The sequence below is a fragment of the Patagioenas fasciata genome, chromosome 5 (genome assembly GCF_037038585.1).
Source record: "Patagioenas fasciata isolate bPatFas1 chromosome 5, bPatFas1.hap1, whole genome shotgun sequence".
NCBI lineage: Eukaryota > Metazoa > Chordata > Aves > Columbiformes > Columbidae > Patagioenas > Patagioenas fasciata.
Window position 1 is genome coordinate 36,607,089 of NC_092524.1, and position 25,093 is coordinate 36,632,181.

The 25,093-nt window shown below is 37.4% G+C and overlaps 1 protein-coding gene across 1 annotated transcript; it reads left to right on the plus strand.

Annotated features, from left to right (window-relative positions):
• Nucleotides 1-3,201: 3,201 nt before the first annotated feature.
• Nucleotides 3,202-13,198, plus strand: EMC7 (ER membrane protein complex subunit 7). Its single transcript, XM_065839531.2, has 5 exons — nt 3,202-3,488; nt 6,459-6,578; nt 8,589-8,727; nt 9,473-9,553; nt 11,641-13,198. The coding sequence occupies exons 1-5, from the start codon at nt 3,253-3,255 to the stop codon at nt 11,791-11,793; spliced, it is 729 nt and encodes a 242-aa protein (XP_065695603.1). The 5' UTR covers nt 3,202-3,252; the 3' UTR covers nt 11,794-13,198.
• The last annotated feature ends 11,895 nt before the right edge of the window (nt 13,199-25,093 follow it).

Sequence of the window (25,093 nt, forward strand, 5' to 3'; positions counted from 1 at the left end):
CTTTATAGAAAGAAGTTTTCAGAGCAATTGCACTGAGATGTTCAAAGGTGAATTAAAGTTCACAAAAATGCTTTACTAATGGTAAACTATAACCAAAAAATGTATATAGCAAGTTTTGCTAGCATTCAGACTGTGAAAAGGATTCAGCACAAAAATAAATTCTGCTACATTTTTGTAAACTCCTTTTACCCCAAGGAGAGAAAAAACCCTCTATTGTTACTTAAAAGTATCCACCAGTATCCCAGACTACATGATTCTCTGTAAATAGCTACAATGCTCATGGATTTTGATGCTGTGTTTGGAGAGCTCAGAGGGATTTAATGTGTCTCTTCTGCTTTTTCAGTTTGTACATGATACCAAAAGTGCCAGTAATCTGGAGATACGGATTTCAGTGTTATCAGTGTGATGGCATTGCATTAGTCTAGACCTCCTCTTTGTTCAACCCATTAGGGACTGTCAGCTCTCATCCACCTGCCTGACAGTTCTGTAGCATTAACAACAGCTGGTTGAAGTAACTCAGACAAAACTGGAAATCTGCTTGTGAGCAGGGTAGAACTTCTCAGAAACTTGCCAGTTTCTCCATAGCTGTTACTCAGGGAGTGAATCCGTCGATGAAGAGAAAGCTATAAAATGTGGAGGTCATCCTTGATTGCACTTTCAGGAGGTTCATGGAATTGTTCGGTTGTTTCAGCTGAACTGAAACTGTTGCTTGCCAGTTTTGTCTGAGTTTCTGATCAGGGATTCACTTGATATCAACCTGCAAACACAACTTTGGTCATAGTGAAATTCCTTCCAGAAACAAACAAACAAAAATGAAAAACCAAAACCAACCAAGCAAAACACACACACACACACACAAAACCCACACACCCCCCAAAAACAAAACAAAATCTAACAAAAGAAAAAACAAACAGCATCTCTCAGATGATGTGCTAAGAAAATGAGTAATCTGTTTTATTTGGTTATAATTTGATAAATTTATACCTGGACATTTTTATTTCTTTGATTCCATTCATACTGCTTTTGAGTTCTGTTCTTTTTACCTAGAAGGCAAACATGCACAGCCTGTTATCAAAACTCACAAATAGCATTGTGCAATCCACTCAAATGAGATGATGTTATAGCTGGTCTTAACCAAAAAGATAGTAATCAACCAAATTATTTTCTCAGTTGTGTACACTTAAAAATATGGTTACTGATTTCTCTGTTTGTATGAAGTAGAGCTATTAATATGTAAAGAAATTGCACAGTGAGAGAGGAAGTGACTGTTTAGGTAACATGAAAATTGTTGCATGCCAATACAGGTATTAGACACTTTACATACATAAAAATAAAGACATGCTTCTGAAATGAAAGTTGCACCCACAGTCAGGGTTTCTACATGAGGATGGGATTCTAGCCAGGAGGCTGTTTAGCTAACATGTCTGTTTGTAAACAGGATGATACAGAGAGAGAAGCTTCTTGGATTAGTGTGAAAGAACAAATGAGGTTTTATTTTCTTTGGGTTCACAAGACTTTAAATCGAGTAACTGTATTAGCTAGAGTATAAAAATAAAGTCTTTGGTTGAGGAAGTCCTTAAAAGTGGAGGGCACGATCATTCTATGTGGTCTTAACAGTACCCTAATACAGTTCCTTGAGGATATTTAGAAAATAGGAGGATTTTTACACTAACTGCATATGAAAATTAGTAACTTGAGATGTCACTGTGAAGACAATGTCTTTCTGTGGTCTTACACTGGTAACACCATTGTGTCTCTGGCTTTAACAAAAATCCTGCTATTTAGTGATTCCATTGGTAAGTACATGCTTCACTAACAAAAATTGAAAAAAAAGTGATGCTCAAAGTTTTGCAGTTCAGAGAAGCTACTTTCTAGCACTCGTCAGTTCTAGCAGTCTTAGATTTCCACACTTGAAACTGCTGAGTATCTTGCTTTTGTGAGTTTATGTGACAGAAGAACCTCATCGATCATGTGTTCCTGGTTGTCTCCAAAGTAGACATGGGATGGCATACACCTTCAAAATCATGCCTTGTATAATACAATGTTTTTTACTGAGTATCAGCTGATGACCAGGTTCATAATCTCTAACGTAATCATGCTTAATAATTAAATGTTTTCAACATGGCCAGTAATTAACTCCAACACAAGAGGTAAAAAGGAAGCAATTGTAGCCACAATGTGACAATGAATACGTATGATGTAACAGGACGTTCTGCGTCAGGGGAAAATAGGGGTAAGGGAGCTATTACAGACTCTTGGTTTCTCCTAAAACCCTGCAGCTGCCCAGTAAGTAACAGCTTTTCATAGTATTGTACTGTCAACAAGTTCTAGTTACTCATCAGAAATAAACTGCAGCACTACAAACCATTGGTTAAGACACTTCGAGCCTTGAGTTTATAACTAATCTTAATATTTTTCTTTTGTAAGCTTTTCTGTAACTTTTTCCTAGAAAACTCTTATTCTTCTCTGCATGATAACTATTAGGATTTAACTTCATACTAAAATATCTGAATTCTAAATGGATCCATCTGTTACCACCTAAGATTCATTTACTTCTTACACATTTATGTTTTTCAGATTTGCATTTGCGTCTTTCCACATGTTGAGTAGTGCAATAGTTTTGCTCTTACTCACAAACTGAAAAACAAGGGACCTCTCCCTGTCCTTTCATCACCCACTTCGTTTCTCATCTCGAAATAAGCAAATTGTTGAAGAGCTGTGTACGGGCAGAGGTTATCCGGGTTGCAAGATACCCGTGCCGCAAAGACAAAGCGAGCTCCGCGAAACATTTTTAGCAACTGTGCTGCTTTTGGGGGCCCAAGAGCCCCAGGTGCAAGGTCCGAATGACGCCCACGAGCAGCCAGCCCGGGAGCACTCGTACGGCCCCCGGGGCGGGGCCAGTATCCCGCGGCCTCGCCGGTGCTCTGCCCGAGGTGGGTGCTTCCCCGCAGCCTGCGCTCCCTCGTGTGGACGCGGGCAGCAGGGCGGGCGCGCCCGCGGACCCGTTCAGGTCCCGCTCCCCCTGCTGTGCTCCAAAGGAAGCTCTGTCTGTCCGGCTGGCACCGGCGCTCGGGTCCTGCAGCACCTCACCCACGACAGCACTTCCGCCTCGCTACCCGTCATGGCACCCAGCTCCCCCGCTCCTATTCGCCAGTGCTCCGTACGCCACCCGACGGCGCGGCGGCCGCGCTCTTTCCGCCCGCCTGGTGCGCAGGCGCGGCAGGTCCGTGGCCTCTGCCCCGTGCGGTGGAGATGGCGGCGCGGAACGGGGCCGCGGGCTTGGTGCTGCTCTGGCTGCTGGCGGCGCCGCTGCCCCATGTCGCTTGCGGCTCGGAAGCTGTCGGGACAGCGGAGCCGCCGGGCGGCGGGGGTCTTGGAGAGCGGTTTAAGATCGAGGGCCGGGCCGTGGTGCCCGGGGTGAAGCCACAGGACTGGATCGCGGGGGCCCGGGTGCTTGTGGACGGGGAGGAGCACGTCGGCTTCCTGAAGTGAGCGGCGGGCGGGGCGGGGTGCTCGGGCCCGGCGGGGCGGGGGGCTCGGGCCCGGCGGGGCGGCTATGGTCCCTGGGCGGGCTGGAGCCGGTGCCACCCTCTGCGGCGTGTCCCCTCGGAGGTGCGCGCAACCTCCGCAGCTCTGAGCGGCTGGGCCGCCCTACCGCCGCCGTAAGATGGCGGCCGGCGGTGGCAGCGAGAGCGGCTCCCGCGCCTCAGCGGCCTTGTCCGCGTGAGCAGCGCACAGCGCGGGTGGGCGTTTGGCGGCCGGCTCTGGCTTCTCCGGGACACCCGCTCCTTGCTCTGTGAGGCGTTAGAAAAGGCCAGGCCTGCACTGCGAACCTGTGCGTGTTCTCAGCCTCCTGCAGACGGAACCACATTGATGACCAAGTCTACTTGCTTTTTAGTGATAAAAAGCATTAGGTTTTAATTAAAAAATAATATTTAAAAAACCGAACACGTTTAAATTAAATTCTGGAGTGCAGTGTTTGGTCTCAGCTTTTGTGGGCATAAATTTTGTCACTTATTTTTTGAAACCTTCTGTTAAGAATTTGCTCATTCTAGAGAAATAATTATTTGTGGCAGAAAGTTACGGTGGTATCTATTGTTACCTGTCACAGTATTCATGAAAACCTTTTTCACAGTACCAGTGGAAGCCATTTCAAGTGATATGATTTTATTCCTTCACACAAGATTATGCAAGTGCATTTGGAAGCTGTAAAGAATCACAATGGTAGTGGGTATATTCAGATCAGCAGAGGATCTAGAGATCCTGAGACACAGAAAATGTCCTCAGAATTCAGAGCTGAACTAATCTCATAGTTTCAGGTGTAGAAACTACTTCTAAAATCCTCTTTACTATTTTAATATGATATAATACGTTGCTTTTTAAATTGTGTATTAAAAATGAGAAAGTTTGTGTGGAATTAAGATACACCATCTCATAAATACCTGTAATTTTTGATTATTTCCTCTTCAGTAAAAGCTGAACTTAAGTTTGGCTCTGGGAACTATCAATAGGTTAACACAACAGATTTTAGTGTGCAAAACTTGCAGAATCTTGTCAGTGTAGTATCTGATAAGCCAGTAAAACCAAGTTGGGGGGAGCTGATTTAATAATTATGGAATTGGTAAGTTTCCAGATGCTTTCTTGGAACTGCAATTGTCTTAAATATGAGGAAATAGTGTTAGCTAAGAGCGCACCATATTTATGACAATGTGACCCAGATCTCAAGCTCTATTGATTACATTAATTTGCTATGTCTGTTTATAGGTATATCAAATTGTATTGATATAACGTAAAGCCAAGCAATATTATATAAGTTATAGAATTTTATAAACATTGGTAGAAGTTGCGCTACCATAAGCGTGGTACATTTTAGCAAAAATGCTTCAATGTTGGGATTTTTTTTTGTCTGTTGTAATAAGCACAGTTCCGCATGGCAATATACTTTTAGTAAAAACTGTGTTAGAAGAAATAATGGTTTTCTTAAATAACTGGTATTTCAGGCTCAGTAGAAAGATCCTTCACTTTTGGTGACAGATTTAAATGTATTTGGTATATCAGAGGATATATTTGTCACCATCTTTTGTCACTATCTCTCAGGCAGGTTTTGATTACATATTACATGGATGTCATTCCAACTGTAGAAAAGAAGAAAATAATTATTTGACATAGCAAAGTTGCTTTTCTGAGTATTTCAGGACTCATTCTCTAGTACAAGCATTTTTATAAATCTGATTAGTTTCCCTACTATAACAAAAATTAAACTTTTTCTCTATAATTTTACCAAAATAATACTGTAAAGAATGAAAAAATAGAAGGAAATTCTTAGGAAAACATGGCAGTTGCAATATAAGATAGTGTAAGCATTCTTAGGGGTTCAAATCATCACATAAAGTGTTAGTGAAACGCACCTACGCAGTATTGTTTCTATGCTTCTGTCTTTGTGGTGGCAAGGTCCTTGGGTGATGTGCATCTTTGAGAGAGAGAACTTGTGTGAAGGACATAAGGACAAAAGTATTTTTGAGAGTGTACTTTTAACAGGGCTTATTTATTTATTTTCCTGATACAAGTTTCTAATGTATCAGGTTTTATTACTTTTCTTCCCCTTTGAACAACTCTTTCTTTTTGTCTTAACTTTGAATCCTAGTTTTTAGGAGAGATATCATTTATGTTAATTTTAAAAGGGTAGAGAACACTTAAGTTTTTCTTCCTGGAAACTTCTGGAAGCATGTAGGAGGAAAACTACAAGCTTCTGTACTTTATTTTAATGGCAACTGGTGCTGAAGCATTCAAGTATCTTTTTACCAATATTTTAATGACGTCGAATGTTCATGTTTTAAAATAAAAGCAGTCTGTCTAAAAATCCCTTCTACGTGTATGTTCAGAACTCTTTTAGTTTCCTTATTGTTTTGATAGAGCCTTCCAGCGTGGGCTGGTCCTAAAGGGAGCAATTAAAAGTAAAAACCTCTATTACTTGCAATAAAGGCACAAACCACAATTTTTGTGCATTGCAAGTAATTTCTAATATCTACCCACGCTATGTAAGGTGTCAATTTTTTTTTTTCTTCCAGCAGAAGTACTGAAACAAAGTAAACTTCATTGTATGTATTTTGGAAGGAGGAAGGAAGGTGTATTTCAAATCCTCCATCATTTGAAAACATGAAATCTAACAATTTCAGGTCTTACTTAGGCTATTAAATTATTCCTCCAGCAACACAATAGCTTGAGGGCCTGAGAAAGTCTTTAACATAACTGGTAATTTCTGCTACTGTTCTGACGCGTGTTGATGACCTTAAGGGGTTTGATATTTTGAGTGCAGAGCGATTTTAATTTTCCTGTTGGTCATTGTCATTATATTAAGATTTATAATAGAAAATTATACTATTACAGTTTCTTTAAAAAATAAAGCACCCTCTCTTGTGTACCATATTGAAATGTAGTGGAACTTACTTTTTTTTCAGGACAGATGGAAGTTTTGTGGTTCATGATGTACCTTCAGGATCTTATGTAGTGGAAGTTATATCCCCTGCTCATAAATTTGAGCCTGTGCGAGTTGACATCACTTCAAAAGGCAAAATGAGGTGGGCCTTTCTTGATTTGCCTCTGTATTGGTCTACTAAGTATGCCTGACAGCACAGTATATGAAGTAATGTAAACAGTATTGCAGATCTGATGTTGCATTTCAGGCCATACGTTTCAACTGCTTTTAAAATCACTTCTAAGAGCACGTTTCTTAAAATACAAAATCTGATTTCTTTCGTTGTGTTGTATTTATGGCCTTAAGTAAGAGGAAATGGATAACAAGAGTCCTTCCATTTGTTTACTTTTGTTATTTTCTTATGCAGCCATCCTGAAACAAAATCTAGACATAAATCGGTTAAATGCTTTATCTTTTACCGATACCTTTTTTTTTCCTTCTTCCCTTTTTCCTTTCTCTTTTGGCAAATGTTCTGTCAAGATTTGGCACAACTATATTCTAATTCATTCTAATTCTAAAATACTTCTGCTATACCTCCGTAAAATGCTGCTTACAGTTACTGGCAAATGGTGGTAGTTGCCAGCCTGCGGTATTCCCATCACATCATTAGTTTTTTTTTGTGTTACATCTAGATTCTTTTCCCTAACAACTATAACTGTGTATCTGTAACTCCAAACTCTTCAGTAAGTAATATGGAAAAATGGCTATCATATCTAGTAAGGTGATTTTCATTTAAATGAACATGTTTGTAGTTCATTTGTCTTTGTACAGGCACGCATGTAGTATCTTAACTTCAAGTTTGTCTTTTACAGTATCTTATAAAAGGTGCCATTACATTTTAGGAGTACAAAAATCAGCATATATGCTACAACAGTGTTTTTAGGGGAGGTTAGACATTGAATTCTCAAACTGAAAACAGTGCAAACAATCTGTTAATAATAGCACAATTTGTGCTTAGATTATTTTTTTCCCGACTTTATGAAATGTTTATTTTTGTACTTTGTTAGGCAGTATCTCATTGACAACAATTAATAAATAATAAATATGAAAGGAATTTGGTGAAATAGATGCAGTAGTGGGTATAATGTCTCACTTAGCACTGTTTTGATATCTGAGGACTAGAGGTAACAAATTTGACATGAAGTAAATTGTTAGGATGTGTCTGCAGAGCAAAGTACCATTAGGCTTGACATGTCTACCAGTCAAACAGTTTGAAATTGTAATGAGGGATTAGAGTTGGAAGAATGAAAAAATGTGATACATGAGGAAAATGTCAACTAGGCTTTTCTAAGGAAAGTTCTGCCTCAAAAAAAAGCCTGGAATTCTTAGAAAGAGGAAACAGTATATGGTTAACAGATAAGATCTACGTGAAATCTCAAAAGTGTTTGAAGAAAATACGTAGTCGTAGGAGGGAAAGGCGCTCTGTGGATGAACATTTGGTGAAAAATTCAGAAGGAATAAATTTCTCTTGTAATAGGCAGAAGTCATCCTGGAGTTGCACAAGGTAGGTAAATATTCATAAATCATGAAAAATGGGTGAAGAGTGACAAACAAGTAACTATTTAAATAGTAGGCCCAAGTGAAGAATACTATTGAAGAACTGTGGAAGTACCTTATAAAGTAATAAAGTCTGAGATTCGGTATTGATAGATGCAAATGAATGCACTTAGGGAAAAGGTAGTATTAACTTCATATATAAATAATTGTTGCCCTGATCAAACTCCGTATAAGCTATGCTATGCTGTTCAAAGCTGTATGTTCTCTTTAAACATTGTAGCTTTTCTTCCTCCTTACCAAGGTATGAAAAAGTGTTTTGCAGAAATCACATGTGAGCAAATAGTGCTGATATTTCTGATCGGCAGGTCTGTTTTCCACATCAGGTTTTTCAGCCTGCTTAATAGCTAGCCTGGAAAAAAGGTAAAGTATATTTGATTCCATAAAGTATGCTGCTAAGAGGAGTTAGCTCTGAAGACTGAAGCCTAGCTGATGCTGCCTAGCAGATAGTTTTGTTTGTAGTCTATTATTAAAACTTTTTTTGAATATTATTAATGAGTCTTTATTTTTTATGAAATATTGTCTTTATATTTTTAATTATTTACGTTTTGCTCATTAGAGCAAGATACGTGAATTACATCAAAACCTCTGAAGTTGTCAGGCTGCCATACCCACTTCAGATGAAGTCTTCTGGACCTCCATCATACTTTATAAAGAGGGAATCTTGGGGCTGGACAGATTTCCTCATGAACCCTATGGTACGTGCAAGCAACACACAAAGGTTAAGAGTATTCTAAGGGTCCAAATATAGCTATTCTTCAGAATACCAAGAATAAGGGAGGAAAGATGTGCACACTTTTCCCTTGTGAGAGGATTGATTTGTTTCTTTGTTCATCACTTATTTACAAAAACCCTGTTTCCCCAAAAATAAGTCCTTCCCCGAAAATAAGCCCTAGCATGATTTTTCAGGATGCTTGAAATATAAGCCCTACTCCAAAAATAAGCCCTAGTTACCGTTCATTTAAAAAGTCAACTTTAAATAGTATCCAGGAAGCTGTACGTGTAAAAAAGTAAAATCTTTTGGAGTAAAAATTAATATAAAACCGTGTCTTATTTTCAGGGTAGGAAGTTTTTCCATGACCTTTCCTCCCCTATATACGAACTTTGTTAATGTCTGTCCTCTGAAAATAACTCATAGTCTGGTTCCTTTAACAACATGGTGGTGTTCTAGTAGGGTAGAGATCAACATGTTGCAAGATTATAATTGTATCAGTTGAAAGAGAGCATTTACTTTAATGGTTCAACTGTGAAATCTGTTGTTTAAAACATAATACTTCTTTATCTGGTCTCTTTCCTGACAAGTGGATTACTGTTACTGGGTTACAGACTCAGAATGTAGTAGTTCTAGAATTTGGCTTTTCAGCTAAAAGTTTTATGTCAATATGTGTGAAAGTATCTGGAGCAACAAATAAGCTGAAGAAATATTCGCTGTTTTCTCTGTAGGTGATGATGATGGTTCTTCCATTACTGATATTTGTGCTTTTGCCTAAAGTTGTCAACACCAGTGACCCTGATATGAGACGGGTAAGTACATTCAATTGATGCAGACACAGAGAACAAAGATAATGAGATTTTAAGGTACAGAAAAGTAATAAAAACAAACCTGGACTTTTAATGAAGTCTTAATGGGCATAATTTATTCAGGTAATACAGTGTTTCTGTTCTAACAATGAATTCTAACATTTCCATCTCATTAATTTGCTGTTAAACAGCACAACACAGAATTAAATCGTTTGGCATAGCTTTGAAAGTATTACAGTATGAATGGTGTTTTCCATAGTTAGAACAATAAATGTAATTTCTCAAAACCTATTTTATCTGTAAGTTTTCAGTGTATTTCTGTACTATGTTTAAATCTAGCCTTTCATTTTTAGACATCATTTAATGAGTGTCGAGCATGTTGAGAACAGTATGATGTGGGAGTTTCTTATCTATTAACCTAAACCACATAGTTTACACGACTGTTTAATCCACATGTCACAATAGTCTATATGATATGGAGTCTTAATGTCATCATTAAATTATCTGATTTATTGTCCTTTCATCATGCAAAATGCCGAATAGCAGAAGGCTAGGACAAAATGGAGATTCAAGGTGTTTGCTGAATCTTTTCTTATTTTTAAAAGTATGCCTTTTCTGTCTTGGGTGGCTGCTTTTTGAGGGTTTGGTTAATTTAGACTCCTTTTCCTCTAAATGACCACTGTCTTCAGTAGTACTTTATAGGTGTCTGAATCTTTGTTGTTGTTAAAGTAATACCTATAAAAAGCATATCAGAGCTGTGTAGTGCTCTTTTGGCTTTGATTTTGATTAAAAATAGGATACAGAGATATGCTAGATATCTGTAGCATATTCTTCAAACAGGCGTGTTCTTTGGAAGCTGAATTTTTTAAAAATCACTTATTTGTTTTTCACTGATCTGACACTGCTTGCAGACAAGCTATTCTGATGGTTAAACCATAAGTATTTTTGATTTAGTTCTTATTATCTGATTGATATGACTTGGCAAGGAAAAATTTTAAGTTGAAGGAATTTTGCTTGTAATTTAAGTTATCTTTAAAGAATGGGAGAAGGCAGTTTTAAGATTGGATTATAATGGCATTCTCTAGATGACCACGTACTAAATTCTGAAGTATATATCCAGCTTCACTTAGTTTGTGGAGAGTATGGAGCTTGTATTACATTTTTCATGTTAGCTTGTTTTTTCTTCATGGAATCAGCACAGTACTAGTTTATGTAGAAGGTTAATCACTTAGTAACTGTGCTTGTAGAGGCATTAAGTACAGATAGAGTATAGATGCACATATAACAAAGGCTACCATAACAGCTTTTGCTTGGTTTGTGCCTTGAAAACAGTTAAAACAGTATCATTCTCAATGGTAACTAGAAGAGCAAGGTGACAATCCCTCATTAAATTGGCAATTACTATAAGCATTATCTCATTGTGGGTATGCAGTTCAGCTGTTGTATTCCTTAAAAGTACTCCAGGGTTTGGTTGTGGTTTTTTAAACCATACTAAATTGTCTCATAGAGCCACTATGCTAAACTCTAAAGTTACATTACGCATAGCTGGAAATAAGGTCTTATATTTCCTTTCATGAAACCAAACTTGGTTGCTGTACATTAATACCTTGATGGCAATAAAAATATTTAATCACTTCCAACAGCTTCAAAAAATTGTTAGATTTAGCATAAATAATTCTAATTTGAAAACACAAAAGTATGTGAAATCTGTGAGAACACAGACCTTAACATTGAAATAAAAGCTTAGATTTAAAAATTGAGGAAAATAATGCTGAAAATAAGTAATGGTATTTTTTTATTTTAGAAATTTTTTTTTAATCAGGTGGTTGCCCTGTAAGACTGCTTAAGACATGGTTCTCTTATTCCATACACCAGTGCTTTTAGTTTTGCGGTTTTATGTTTGTGTGTGTAGCTGGGCATTTGGCTGTGGTTGCATAAAAATATGTAGCAATGTGTACCCTGGAGGACTACAAATAGTAAAACAGTATTTGGGAAAATTTGACATCTTCCTGACACAATCTTTCAACTGATGCCTTAGAAACAGCCAGAATTGTTACAAGCTATTAATGTTATCTAATCTTTGCATGCAGGAGATGGAGCAGTCAATGAACATGCTGAATTCCAACCATGAGCTGCCAGATGTCTCTGAATTCATGACAAGACTTTTCTCTTCAAAATCTTCCAGCAAGTCTGGTAGTAGCAGCAGTAAAGCAGGGAAAAGTAGTTCTGGAAAAAGGAGGTAGTTAAGTCTTCCTCCTAAGCCTGAGTTTGCACAATTGTTCGTTACATAGTGTTGTGTTGATTTGTCCTGAAAGATCAAAAAGCCACTACTGTAAACTTTAATCAGGCACAAAATACCGTACGCTACAACTGTGTTGTGTAGCTTTTTTAGTCTGTATAAGCTGTTTTGTACTTGACAGTAAGCAAAAGAGGACATGGCTTCATTACTGTACCTGTATAAAGTTATTGATGATACTGAATTAACTATATTGTTCTGTAGAGAATTATTATAAGTTATGTGATGTGTTAAACGGTAACAAATGTCTTAATCATAAGACAATGTATTAAAAAAAATTTGAAGATAATACAAGTGGAGTTCAGTCTTAAGATGTCTTTAATGTTTTATACTTGCTGTTGAGTTCAAAAATGAACAAATTCCCCTTTCAAAATGGAGTTGTGGGTTTACTGAGTAATTAATCTTCTGTATCAGTTTGTCCTATGTGTTACATATAAAATAATGTTATTTTACATTGTTTGCTGCCTGTACACTTTAGTTCAAGAACCTTCCACTTTTTATCACCCAGTTTTTTTCTGACCTACTTTCTGCTAAAAACTCTTTAGGGGGAAAAAAAGCAAAGCATTCCACATCAGAAAGTCTTTTCAGCTCTGGCAGGTTAATGATGAATCCAAGGTATCTGTCTAACATGGTGAACTTTTATCTTGGATCTTTCCTTTCTAAATCACACATATCACTTCTGCAACACTTTTGGTTCTTAGTGTTTTCTGTGTGCTGTGCATTCATCTTATCAGTGGTATGATTTGAGGCCAAATACAGAACAATATTTTTTAAATAAAAGAAAAATCCCAGAAGTCTAGTAGTAAATTTTGTTCCAAAGTATATGGCTATCTCTGGGTATGTTAAGTCACTGGCAAAACTTTCTCCTTCAAATGTGCCTGTGGTCTGGACCACAATATCTTTTCAAGCTACCCAGTAGCTTCAGAGAAAAGTTGAAAAAATTGTTTTCCTCTAGATGAATATTTGCAAATTAAAATTACAGCAATACATGCAAAACACCATTAGCAACAGTCCATAAATATATATACACAGTTTTTAGCATAAATGTTGTTCTTTCCATTTTTACAATTGCTAATATCTTAGGTAACAGAATCCATGCAGTGTGGGTAATGGATATCTGATTCCAGAAATGGTATTTAACATTCACCTAAAGCATAACTGAAGCAAAATAAAGTCTAATGCATTTATTTATTCTGCCAAACACCTGAAGGGCTATAATTAGCTGAGAACACATACTTGGAAATATATTGTGAAACGTAAAAGCTGCAAAAGAGTAAGTACTTGTTTGTAGGATTAAGTCAACTTTCAAGATGTTGGAGAAGAAATAAACCAATGTTTTTTGGACAATGAAAGATTTTGGTCTTTGCAAAGTACACATTTTTAGTCTTGTTCTTGTTTTGATTGAATGGTCTTTTTGTTCTGTATATTAAGTAAAATATATCCAAGAGAGACAAAAGAGTATTTGGATATTCTTGCTGGAAGGATTTACTGAAATGAGTGTCACACTGCCTATGTAAAAAACCAGCAGCATCTTACTGGAAAATTCATAGGAAAATGGAGCAGTTCTTTGAACATGGAGCAATGAGCTTTGTTACTACACTGTACTGGAAAGTACAGGCCATGAGTTCTGCTTAACAGTAATTGAAATGACAAATTGCCTTAACTTGTTTTAATCACAGTTTGTTCAGTAATTAATCATACTGATGTTATTTTCCTTGCTACAAAGGTAAGAATAGCAATATTTCTACTGTTGATGGTCTTGATCTGTCTTTAAGGGGGATTGGAGAATTCAGGCAATGAAAAGATGAAAATCTTTGTTAAGAGTTCAGAGAAAAATAATTACAGGAATTGCAAGGATCCTAGTAAAGCTTTGGAAGGAGTATATGGAATATTCAATACTACTTTTTCTTAGAACCGATACAGCAAGAACCAGGCAATTTCTTTGTGTATCAGCATCAGATGTGCTGTACCATGCCCCTGCCTTTCTCAACAGAAAATTCTACCCTACTCCCAGAAACCTGTTACCTGAACAATCCAAGCCCAAAAGTGGTGTTACCCAATGTTTATTCCCTCAATTTTGTACGTTATTCCTCTCCTTTTCAGACATATTTGTGATGAAGTCATTTATAGAAGTGTATTGGTCTGCTGCTGAACTAATGCTAGTTACAATGGTACCGACTTGTTTGGTTGATTGGTTTTTAATTTAGAGTTGGAATCTATGTCAAGTGTGAAAAGAGATTCTAGCCATGGTGCCTTGGTCACTTAAAGTTGTAATATGGTCTTGGGCTGTCATAAATGCCACTAGGCAAAGCTTACTTGATAGCTTTCCTATTGCAGTCACTGGTGTAATGCAAGGTTGGTTTTGTTTGGTGTTTTTTTGGTTTTGTTTTTTGTTTTGTTTTTTGTTTGTTTGTTTGTTTGTTTTCTTGTTGTTTTTTGTTTGGTGGTTTTTTGGTTTTTTTTTTTTTTAGAAAGTAAATGTTTCCTGCAGTTCAGTTTTAATTCCTTGTCCTCTTTTGCAAATTTTTGGTAGTCTTTCTTCTGTTAGGTCTGACATGCCCATTTTCTGAAAAAACATAGCTGCCTTTTGGTGAGGCTACTTAAGATAACGTAAGGCAGACAGTAAGGTGAAGCAGCTGATGCCTCAGAACAGAAATTAAATATGTACAGAATCTACTTGGACTATAGACAAGCTGAATTCCTCATTGCCAAAAGGAGGAAGACTTCTTCCCTCCACTTGGACTGGGTAATCCTGCAGCCTGCTGCCTATAAGATCTGGTACTTCTCAGGCTTTGCCATTTATTGACTTAATAAGATAAAATTGTCCATCTTCATCTTTCTGCTAGATTTCTGTTATGTTTTGGAGAGGTAGCTCACAGAAGAATTGAAGAAATACCAGAGCCAGCAGAAAGTAAGCACTGGAGGCACACAGCAGCAGGAATTGCTCTCTGTTTCTGGCAGTGAGTGTAACACAATCAGCTCACTGCAACTTCAGGGTTTGTAGCCCAAGAGCTTATTTAGCCACATTCTGAATGAGTGGGCAACTGAGTTAGTGACAGGCTGGGTAGAAGGGAGAGGAGACGTATTTTGCTGGAGTCTGTTTCAACTGCCAAGTCGTTTTAGATGGCCTGGAAGGTGTGTTGAACAGTTTGAAGTAGTTACTTCGTTAAAGATTATTCCATTCTTCCTATATAAGGAAGATGTTTAATGTATAGCTATCTCACCTCGCTGTTTTAAACAAAGAAAGTATTTGTTGGTGCTCTTTGTCTTTTTGATGAAGTGGAGATGACAGTAGCATCATGACGACAGTGGGGTGTGCATTGCTTCAAAGAGAAAGACTGACTTGTAGTTAAGATTTGTATTTGTGAAGAGGACTTAAAACTCTAGAATCAAGGGACTTGTGTTCTGATGGCAACTGTCGGGCTTTGCACAAATAATTTTTTATTTGTTTCGTTTTCTTGTGTGTGAAGAATGAGAAGTTTGTCTGACAAAAGTAATGGTAATGATAAATTTAGTATTTAGTTACTCAAATAGTATGGCTATGAGCTTACTGAAGAAAACACAGTAAGTAATCTTATTGAAGAGCACCTTCAGTAAACATTTACATGTAGTTCTTTGTATGTATTTTTTAAAGCAACACTTTTAAGTAACCACATGTCAAGATTTCCAGAGCAATCTAGTCAATTTAATTAGGTATTCTTTTCGTATTTAGTGAATGTATTGAATTTCTAAGATCCATTTAAACATCTTCACTTGGGTGTTAATGGACCTTTAATTGCATAAAGGTTGTGTGTGATCAGTAGCTCAAAGAGGGCAAAGTTTGCTTTACAGTTTGATAAAAGGACCCTATTTTTACAGGTTAACAGTGACAACAGTAACTTAAGGTAACAAAAGGATTTCACTTTCATTTTTAAGGCATCATGTCTGACCTTAATCCTGCTGCTATTGATAGTTAGTAGCTAGTGAATTTGTATTCCCCTGATTTTGCTTCATTTGAAACTTCTTTTAGGAAAATAACCACTATGCAATTTAAATACTAGCAAATCTTTAGCGGCAGTGCATGTTTTTCATTCTGATATGTCAGTGAAATATGGAGATACAGATATATATATGTATGGCTGTATTATTATGCTTACTTAACAAACTAAAGGAGAATAGAAGTGTTGACATCCACTTTTGATGGGTGAAAGAATATAGAAAGAACTTAAAATTTTGAACTTAAAATCAGTGGAAAAGCAGATTTACTGAAGAAACTACATTCAAAGGTTAAAAAAATATATATGCATATCTTGCACAGTCTTGGGCAGGAAAAGTACAAGATGCGCCAGTGGTGCACAGAGCATTGGAAGGTCCTGCTCAACAAGCGTAACTGTGATTGTATCTCCAAAGGCTGGTTGGTGACCAAGTCACTGGCACTGAGGCCAACTTGCCTGAGGCAACTGCTGTGCCTGCTGTACTCCCCAAAACAGAGCACATGGACATTGCCTCCCAGGAGTTGTTCCTTGCCCATGCTAACTTCCTTACCACATGAGGAACTACTGGGAGCGGAGGGAGGGTGTTGTCATTTGGCATATCCAAAAGTGTATTTACAACTGTTGCACAAGCTGAATACTGTGAATCAGCATATTCTTGTGTCCAGGGAAGTTCTCTGGCACTGTTTCATTTAGTAGGGTACTTGAAGCTATAGATGATTGAAAGGAGAAAAAGTTGGGGAAGGACAACCATGGTAACGTACAGACTTGAAAAAGACTGAAGAAATGTTAAGGATTGCTGTCATGGCAGATTTGATGCAAATATTAAGACTCACAAAAAATAACTTTAAAAAATTGTAGGTGAACCAAGTTTTCGTGATGTTCTACAGACATTTTCTTCTAGGTGATTGTAACACTGGCAGTAGTGCTAGCATGTATGAACAAATGGTTATAAAAGAGCAAATGAAGATGTTTGGCCACTTCATGACACATATATGTCTATATGTCATAACTAGTCACAGCTTTTAGGAGAGCACAGACTTCTGTATTTGCCTGTTACCTGTGTAAGAGAAGAAAAAGCCCTGATCCCATGTTACTTTCCAGCTGGGTAAAATCACTATACCACTCAAGACCAAGCTCATCCATCTTTTCCTCAGTTATTGCATAAAAGGGGGCACCCATTTAAAGCTCTTCCCTAAATGGTATAAAGTAGCCACCAAGCAGCCCACCTGTCCCCCACTACTGGTGTGAGCTTCATTATGTGTGATAGGCTGCCAGTGAACTGGCTAAATGCAAAACACATTATTATGAAAATGCAAGCAGTATCAACTGTGGAAAAAAATAGAATTTAAAAAATATTACTGCTTTCATCATTTCAATGTCTGTGAAGACAGGACCTTAGGGCTTAATGACTATTTGGAACTTGATACTGTGTGTAAAATCTGATTATTCAGACCATAAAATAACACAACATTCGGGGAGCTTTTAGTCACAAATTTCTCTACAGGAATTGTGTTGAGTTCTAATCTGTTTTCAGGTTAATCTAGTGAAAGCTTCTTCAGGTCACAAATAGGTTGTTTATTCTATTGTTTAAAAATCCATAAAGGATTATGAATCGTCTCTCATAATAAATATTGATTCTTCAGGAAAACCTGTCTACTTTTGAAATTACAAGGTTATCCCTTCAAATTATGCTGGCAGTGACCCTTATGTAATATTTTGTTTCCAATAAGGCTATGAAGATTTAATGACAACATAATTTTCTGTGCAAGTGGAACTCAGCTAGTTAGCTCTTTTATTGATGATGCACAAAAACAGATTACAGTTGAGCTCATTGTTATTATGTATTTGGTTCTACATGGCTGATAGGAATAAAAATTAATTCAAGACTGTCATTCAGTCAAGGGCAAATGGTAGTGAATATACAACAGAATGAGAACCTCTCATGGTGTTTTTCTACCAGAACTGGATTTTGAAGTGATTCTTTAAAACTGAATACAAACATCGAAAAGTAATATAAAAGGTGGTGAAACTCATTTGAAAACAGATCAAGTAAAAAAGTTAGAAGGTTTTTAAAGGAATGTTTTCTGTTTGAAATATTAGAATGTTCTCATCAGAAGCTCCTTGGATTCTTTAAGGATCTTCTTCCTGTCTGGTACACACAGGTGGAGCATTTCCCTTTGTGTTCAGAATCAAGAACAGGACTCCCAAGCTCACGATCTGGTGCACAGGGCACAACGCTGCTGTTTACCATGAGGATGCGAGAAGAATCTGTTTTGGGATCAGAACAGAATAAGACTTGGAATTGCTTTTTGGGAGTGGGGATGAGTGTTTCTTTTCCTACCAGTTTGTTTTCTCATCCATTTGTAGAAGTGGTTCAGATTGCTTCATCCTGGCAGGTGGGAAATCTACAAACTGTCCTAATAAAGATTTAATCTCTTGACTGTGGTGGTAGAACACCTTGAGGGGAAAGAGTATCTGAAGAATTTTGAGATCAAGATTAAGCCTCCTAGTGACATTGTATTTTTGTAGTGCTAAACGTTATCTCTTACAAAGAGGAGGAGCTCAGATGAGAGGTGAAGCTGTTACTAAAAGACAGACTTATAGTGGAATAAGTGCAGCATCCATCATCATTTAACAGAAGTGACGAGAATTGGACCATGGTGGTATTACTGGGTATGTAATGAGGGGTCCAGGTGGTCCTTCATAAAAATAACGCTTCTGCCTGTAGCTTTGGTAGGCATGTGAATCTATAGACAATTGCTAGTGATTCCTTAAGAAACCTTATCTTACAATCCTCTCATTTTTGGATTTGAATTGTAGTGTTGATGCTCTCTCTTTTGTTGTGGTTTGTTTTCCTGCTAATTCTATTCACATTGTATTTACCAAGAGTTTTTTCACTTCTCTTTGCCTTTCGTTTTTATGAAGACTAGAAGGGTCTTGTTGAAATTGCTGTAGCGAAATCTATTCAGCTGGTGCTGGCAGAAATAATTGTATACAACACTTGAGCTTTCAAGTGTTTCAGTGATAACAACTCGTTATTTCTATCACCAGGTAGCTAGCTAATGCTGGAGAGGTCATTTGTCCTAGAAACATCTAATCAAATTGCTGTGCTTTCTTTGTAAATATGTTAGAGGATTATTTTATTGTAGAATTTTTTTCAAATCCTTTAAGTGTATCCTGAGGAGAGTATCAGAAAAATTGTAAAGAGTCAGCCACAGTTCGTTGAAAATACAAGAGCTTAACAACATGCACTGTTTTCAGTTTGTCCTTGTTTTTTGTTTTGTTTTGTTTTTTTGTTTTGTTTTGTTGTTGTTGTGGTTTTTTGTTTGGTTGGTTGGTTTTTTGGGAGGGAGTGGGACGGGGGGGTGAGGTAAAAGAAGTCCAGAGGGTCTGAGTAGCTGCTCATGAAAAATGTCAACTTAAATCCCAGTACCGAACACTGGAAGTAACCTGCTGCTTTCAGCTCAATTACTATTGCATAATAAAGAACCACACTTTTGAAGAATTCTACCTCTTTCAATCTTAAATCTGTATTACAGAAAATCTGCATGGTCTCCTTCATACACTGTAGCTGTTTATGCACTTTTACGTGTGATAAACTAAACCTGCCCTCTGAAAACTCATTAAGTGACCTTACAGCTTTTGTAGTACCTTGTTAGCCTTTTTTAATCTTTTGTACTTTGTTCAAATTTGATAGCCTTTTTTAACTAGTTAAACTTCCACTTTCTCAAATGTGTTTTTTTCTAAGAAGTGATTACACCTGTAGAGACGTATTCTTCTAACTTTATTTAAGCACTGTTTGTTGGGTTTTTTCTTTAAATGGTGCTAACATTGCCTACTCTTTCTTCATGTATTTTTAATACTTTATGTATAGTTTGTGTTTACATACTTGTGCTACCTAATAATGCTCTTATGTTCCAAGTTAGGAATAAGCAGGTATTTCTGCAATAACAATGTGTTACTGAGAATATTAATAGAGTTTATGAACAGAAGTCCAAACCATGAAATGAGCTCTGCTGTGTTTCCTATTTTTAGCACTGCTTACTTGCTTCAGTTAGCTCATTTATGAACAAAATACAGACCAAAATTACCAATGCAGCCAGGTTACATGAATACCTATGGAAAAATCAGTAAATGCATTTGAAGATCTTGCTCTGCCATACAATGCTACTTTCGAGGGCAAGTTTAGTATTCTCTCTCCAGCCAATGCATGGGGTATTGGTCTCAGCTGTTGCACACAGCAGATTGGGCATTAGGAAACATTCCTTCCTCAAAAGGGCTGTGAAGCAGTGGAATGGGATGCCCAGGGAACTGGTGGAGTCACCATGCCTGGTGGTGTTTAAAAGATGCATAGATGAGGCTCTTAGGGACAGGGTTTAGTGCTAGAGTTAGCTATGGTTGGACTCGATGATCTTAAGGGTCCCTTCCAACCAAAGTGATTCTATGATTATGGCTATTCCACATGATGGCTGCAGATACACGATCAAAACTACAGCCTACGCTGCAGGAATGTACTTTTTGCATGTGTATGGCCTTGTACTGCTGTAGCACTTCCAGTCAGTCTCCTCTGAGTGACCATCATCTGTGGCCCAAGTATGCCATAACCAGGAATGCTTTAAATGCAGTAGTCAGGAAAGGTTATTAAGGTAACCAAACTGAAGCAAGGGTAAATAAACGAGAGTTTAAACCACAGCTCTGAGATCTGTGCATGAACTTCCCTTAATTTCTAAATTCTGTAAGTTTCAGTATCACTGTGTTAAAGAGGTATTACAGGTTCTCCTATCTGCATAGGTTCTTGGACTGTAACTTATTAACACTACAGTTGCTTAAAGCCTTTCAATAGTCACTGAGCAATCTGACTAATTCTTATGATGTGATCTTAACCTCTCTCCTGGGGACAACTGTAGGCAGTGAAATGTCTTGTTTTGGTATAAATTTTTCTGCTCCCACCTATCCACCCCCTGTGTATTATTCATGTTGCCATCCCTTTTCCTTAAACAACAGCAGGATCAAGAAACCAAGTCATGTAGTTAGTGTGAGACGATGAGATCTGTGATAACCATCATTTCCAGGTGTCCTGGTTCTGTTAAAAACAAGTTTCTCTTTTAGTGAATTTTCCTGTCACCTAAAGTCTTCTAACTAACTGCACTTTCCTGAAAGCTAGATACATGTTTTGGTAGACATAGCAATGGAATGCAAGGTTGCTGAACTGATAAGAATGGATGCATATCCTGTGAGAGGGGCAACGAGAAGTAGTGAACTGAAACTGACCAACTAGATATTCCATTTCATTCACATGATAGTTCATATAGAAGTGGGAGATCAAGAGGATCTCGTCCTTTTTCTTATGGTCGACATTAGGAGAGGACCTTGTGAGTCATCCCTGTGAACTGAGACCTGGTGACAGACTGAATCCAGTTCTGGTTGGCTGTAGAGTCCAGTTCAGTACTTCTGGGTGCCAGCCCTACATCTGCTGGAGCAGTTGCCGGGACTTTCAAGATTGGTTTTGTATATTTTATATTATTTTCTCTACTTTTATTAGTAGCATTAGTGAAACATTTTTAATTTTTCCAGCTCTCTTCTCTCAGTCTGTCTTTCCCTCCCAATCGCCTGTCCTTAGTGGGAAGGGGGAAGAGGGAAGGAGAGGGGGGCAAAGGGGGTTAACAATACATCTGCCACGGTTTATTGACACCCTGCAATCAAAACCTCGACACCAGGAGAGACCGATTCCCCAGTCAGCTGCACAGACATGTTCGTGTGGCAGGATATATGTGGTTTGGTTTGTGGGGTTTTTTGTTTGGTTGGTTGGTTTTTTGTGTTTGTTTGTTGGTCTGCTTTTTGTTTTTTGTTTTTTTCTTTCCCTGGGCTCATCATCAAACTGAGAATTTAGGTTTTTTGTATTCTAAGTCTGCCTTAGCTTCTGAAGCTTTCTTTTTATGATCCTTCATAGTATTTCTTGTGATGGTATATTGTTCTATATGAAAAGACCCTCTTTTCTCTTGTTTTTTCAGCAATGCGACATCAGCTGTGAGGTTGCTAGAGAGCAACAGAAGTCACAGATTCTCTCTTTGGAAATGAGATTGTTGCCATGACAATGCTCCCAGCTGCCTCTTGTCCCAGATGAGAAAATCATTTTTAGACTCCTATATTACAAGGTTAGGCTACAATGTTTTAAACTAAACAGTATAGCTAATTGATTCAAATAAAAAATCAACACAAGGCTTGTTAATCTTTGGGCCAATAATCAGCTCAAATTGTTGAATCAAATATTTGTGCAGGTACTTATCAAATATTATTTTGCTATTTGTTTTGGATCAGATACTTGAGGTAAAACTGATGCGTGGAGAATATTTTCATCTTACTGATTTTATTAAATGTCTTTTTTATAGTAGAAATTATCCAGAGAGCTGACTGATATTCTAAGTTCTATTATCTCTCAAGTCCAGACACTTGATGGTGTAAGTGTTGGTTTTCTTGGTGGTCTCTGGTCAACCTCACTTTGAGCAGGATTATCACTGACACCAGTTCAGCCATGCTGTGCCTAGCCAGTGTTAAAAGCCTCCAAGCATGCTGCACTGCACCTGGTGAATAAGCTTTCCCAAATGTCCAATTTGAACCTCCCAAGTCACAACTTGTGGTCATTGTACCATGTTACTGTTAGACTATGTGATTAATCATGGTAAACACAAAAAAGCCTGATGAAGTTCAGATGAATAGTGAAAGGTAAAGGAACCTTAGTTAAGCTAATCAGTTAAAACTGGAAGACACAGACTTGACTGCTCCTAAAACTACCGAAGAAGAATGATTAGACCTTTGTCCCTAGTGTGAAAGCCGAAGAAACTCTCCTAGAACTCCTTGCAGAGTGAAGTATTGCCTACAAGGGACTTCATATGGGATGCAGGGGGAAGGGCACTTTGGAATTGTTTAAAAGTTATTATTAGATGATTTTGACAGGATTGTGGCGATGTGTGAAACTCTCTATGGAATGTTTAGAGGAAGGACCAAAGGTTGGGAAAGGGATGGATCAATGTAGCGGGGAGGAACAAGCCTGGTTTGATTTTTCTCTTGACCAGTCTACTCTGGTTGCTTTTCATCACCTTATGATTCCCCGTTTTTTTCAGTTCTCTTATTTTCTGAGTTTTGAAATGTACCTCACTGTTCTTTATTTCTCTTAGTTTTTCCCCTTTTAAAACAATATGCCTCTACTATTTGCACTGAAGTCCTCTGGGACCTTCATGACTTCTAAAAGGTAATTGTAAGTGCTTCAGAGAAGACTTTTGCTAGTTCATGAAGTACCTGCAGAATTTAGTCTGTCCTTGCCACTTTGAAAATACCTAGCTTCTTCAGTATCTTTGAGAAGTTTTTCACTTAATCTGGCCTCCAGTCCTAATCCTCCATTAAATTCAATTTCATTAAGTATCTGATCACTGTTTATGAAGTCTGCAACAAAAAAGGGCATAAAATCTGTGCCATTTGCCCTTCTCCCTCAGTAAATAATGGTGTTTTGATTTTTACTTCTTTTTATATCCAATGCATTTACAGAATACTTGTCTGCTTTTCATGTCCCTTGCTAACAGTAATCTTTTTAATCTTAATCCCTATCTTATCCTAGTTTGTTATTGAGTTATTCCTATATGGTCACTCTTAGGAGTTTGTCCTTTTATTCTACTCATTGGCACCACTTCATTCTGACTTTCAAATTTTTAAAGCATTCTTGAACCAGACCTTTTCAGCTCTTATTATGGTTCCTGTCATTTCTCCATCATTATAGTACCTTTTATTAATTGCCAGCCACCCGTAAAGAGCCTTTCTCTCTCAGACTCTTAGCAAGAGAGGACAGAAGAAGGTTGCCTAGGTTTCTTGGGCTGTTTTGGTTTGGGGTTTGGTTTGTTTTTTGTTGTTTGTTTGTTTGTTTGTTTTGTGTGTGTTTTTGCTGTTATTTTGTGGGTGGGGTTTTTTGGTTGGTTGGGTTTTTGTTGTGGGTTTTGTTGTGGGTTTTGGGGTTTGTTTTTCTTGTTGTGGTGTTTTGGGGGTTTTATTTGTGGTTTTGTTTGTTTGTGGGGTTTTGTGTGTGCGTGTGTGTGTGTTTGTTTGTTTGGGTTTTTTTTTATATATATTGTCCTTACAATGCTGCACATACCTTTCCTTTCTCATAATTACAAATTCTGCCATATTAAGATAGGTGTTACATAAATTGCATTCCACACAAATATTCTCCAACAGCTTTCACCTGATATGATCATGTGTGGCAATTTCTGCCACCTTTAGAATAAAAAAGTAATTTACAAGATATGTCCTATCATATTCTTTTCCAAAGCTACCTGAGTAACTTACATTTTTCATTACCACTAGTCCTATCTGTCAGCTAACCAAACAATTATTTTCCTATGTCTTCCATGACAATGGATTTGGATGTGTTTTTCAAGTTAGGTCCTACTTCAGTGGTCTTTGTTGAAAGTGAAGTCTTTTCAATTCACTTAAGTTTCTACACATTTAGAATTTAGTCTATGGTTCAACAGGAAGGCATGCAGCATGTTTTTATTGTTTACTTCAGACCCTGGGATGTTTTCATAAAGAGATCTGAAAACAAAAATTACTGAACACTTGAAAAGTCAAATGTTTCTAAGAGGGAAATATTTGTTTTGTTTTTCATTCAGTCAAAAAAATATGCCTTGGTTCATTTCCCAAATGAATGGCTCATCTCACAAATAATGAATGTGTAAAAAGAGTTTTAGAAGATGTATTGAAAATAGTCTTATGTGCAATGTCTTTCAGCAGTTAATAACATTGTTCTGCGTTGTCAGAAAAAAACACATACTTCAATGCCATTGCCAGCTCAGAAGTCCAAAAACAAGTGAAAACTGTTATGAACATTTTTTTTTTACTGGTCCTATACAAAGATACCAAAGTGCATTTAGCCAAGGTTTCAAAGTAATTCAAAGTCACTCAAAGTTGCAGGAGTATTTCTATGGCCTGGTTGTGTTGTTTGGTTGTTTTGTTTTGTTTTGTTTTGTTTTGTTTTGTTTTGTTTTGTTTTGTTTTGTTTTGTTTTTTACAAAACAGTCACTTGCGCCATGCACCCAAAAAACTTCTTTCAGGAAAAATACTATGTGAGCACTTTTTAATATGTTTTATGTGTTTTGCCTTCTTAGAACTTTGTCTCTTGAGTTCCTTGGTATGCTGAACAAGATTATTGCATGCAAGTTAGCATTTTTACACGTTTATGGCAACAGAACAAAGCCATAAACCACCCGTCTCAAGCTTTTTGAAGAC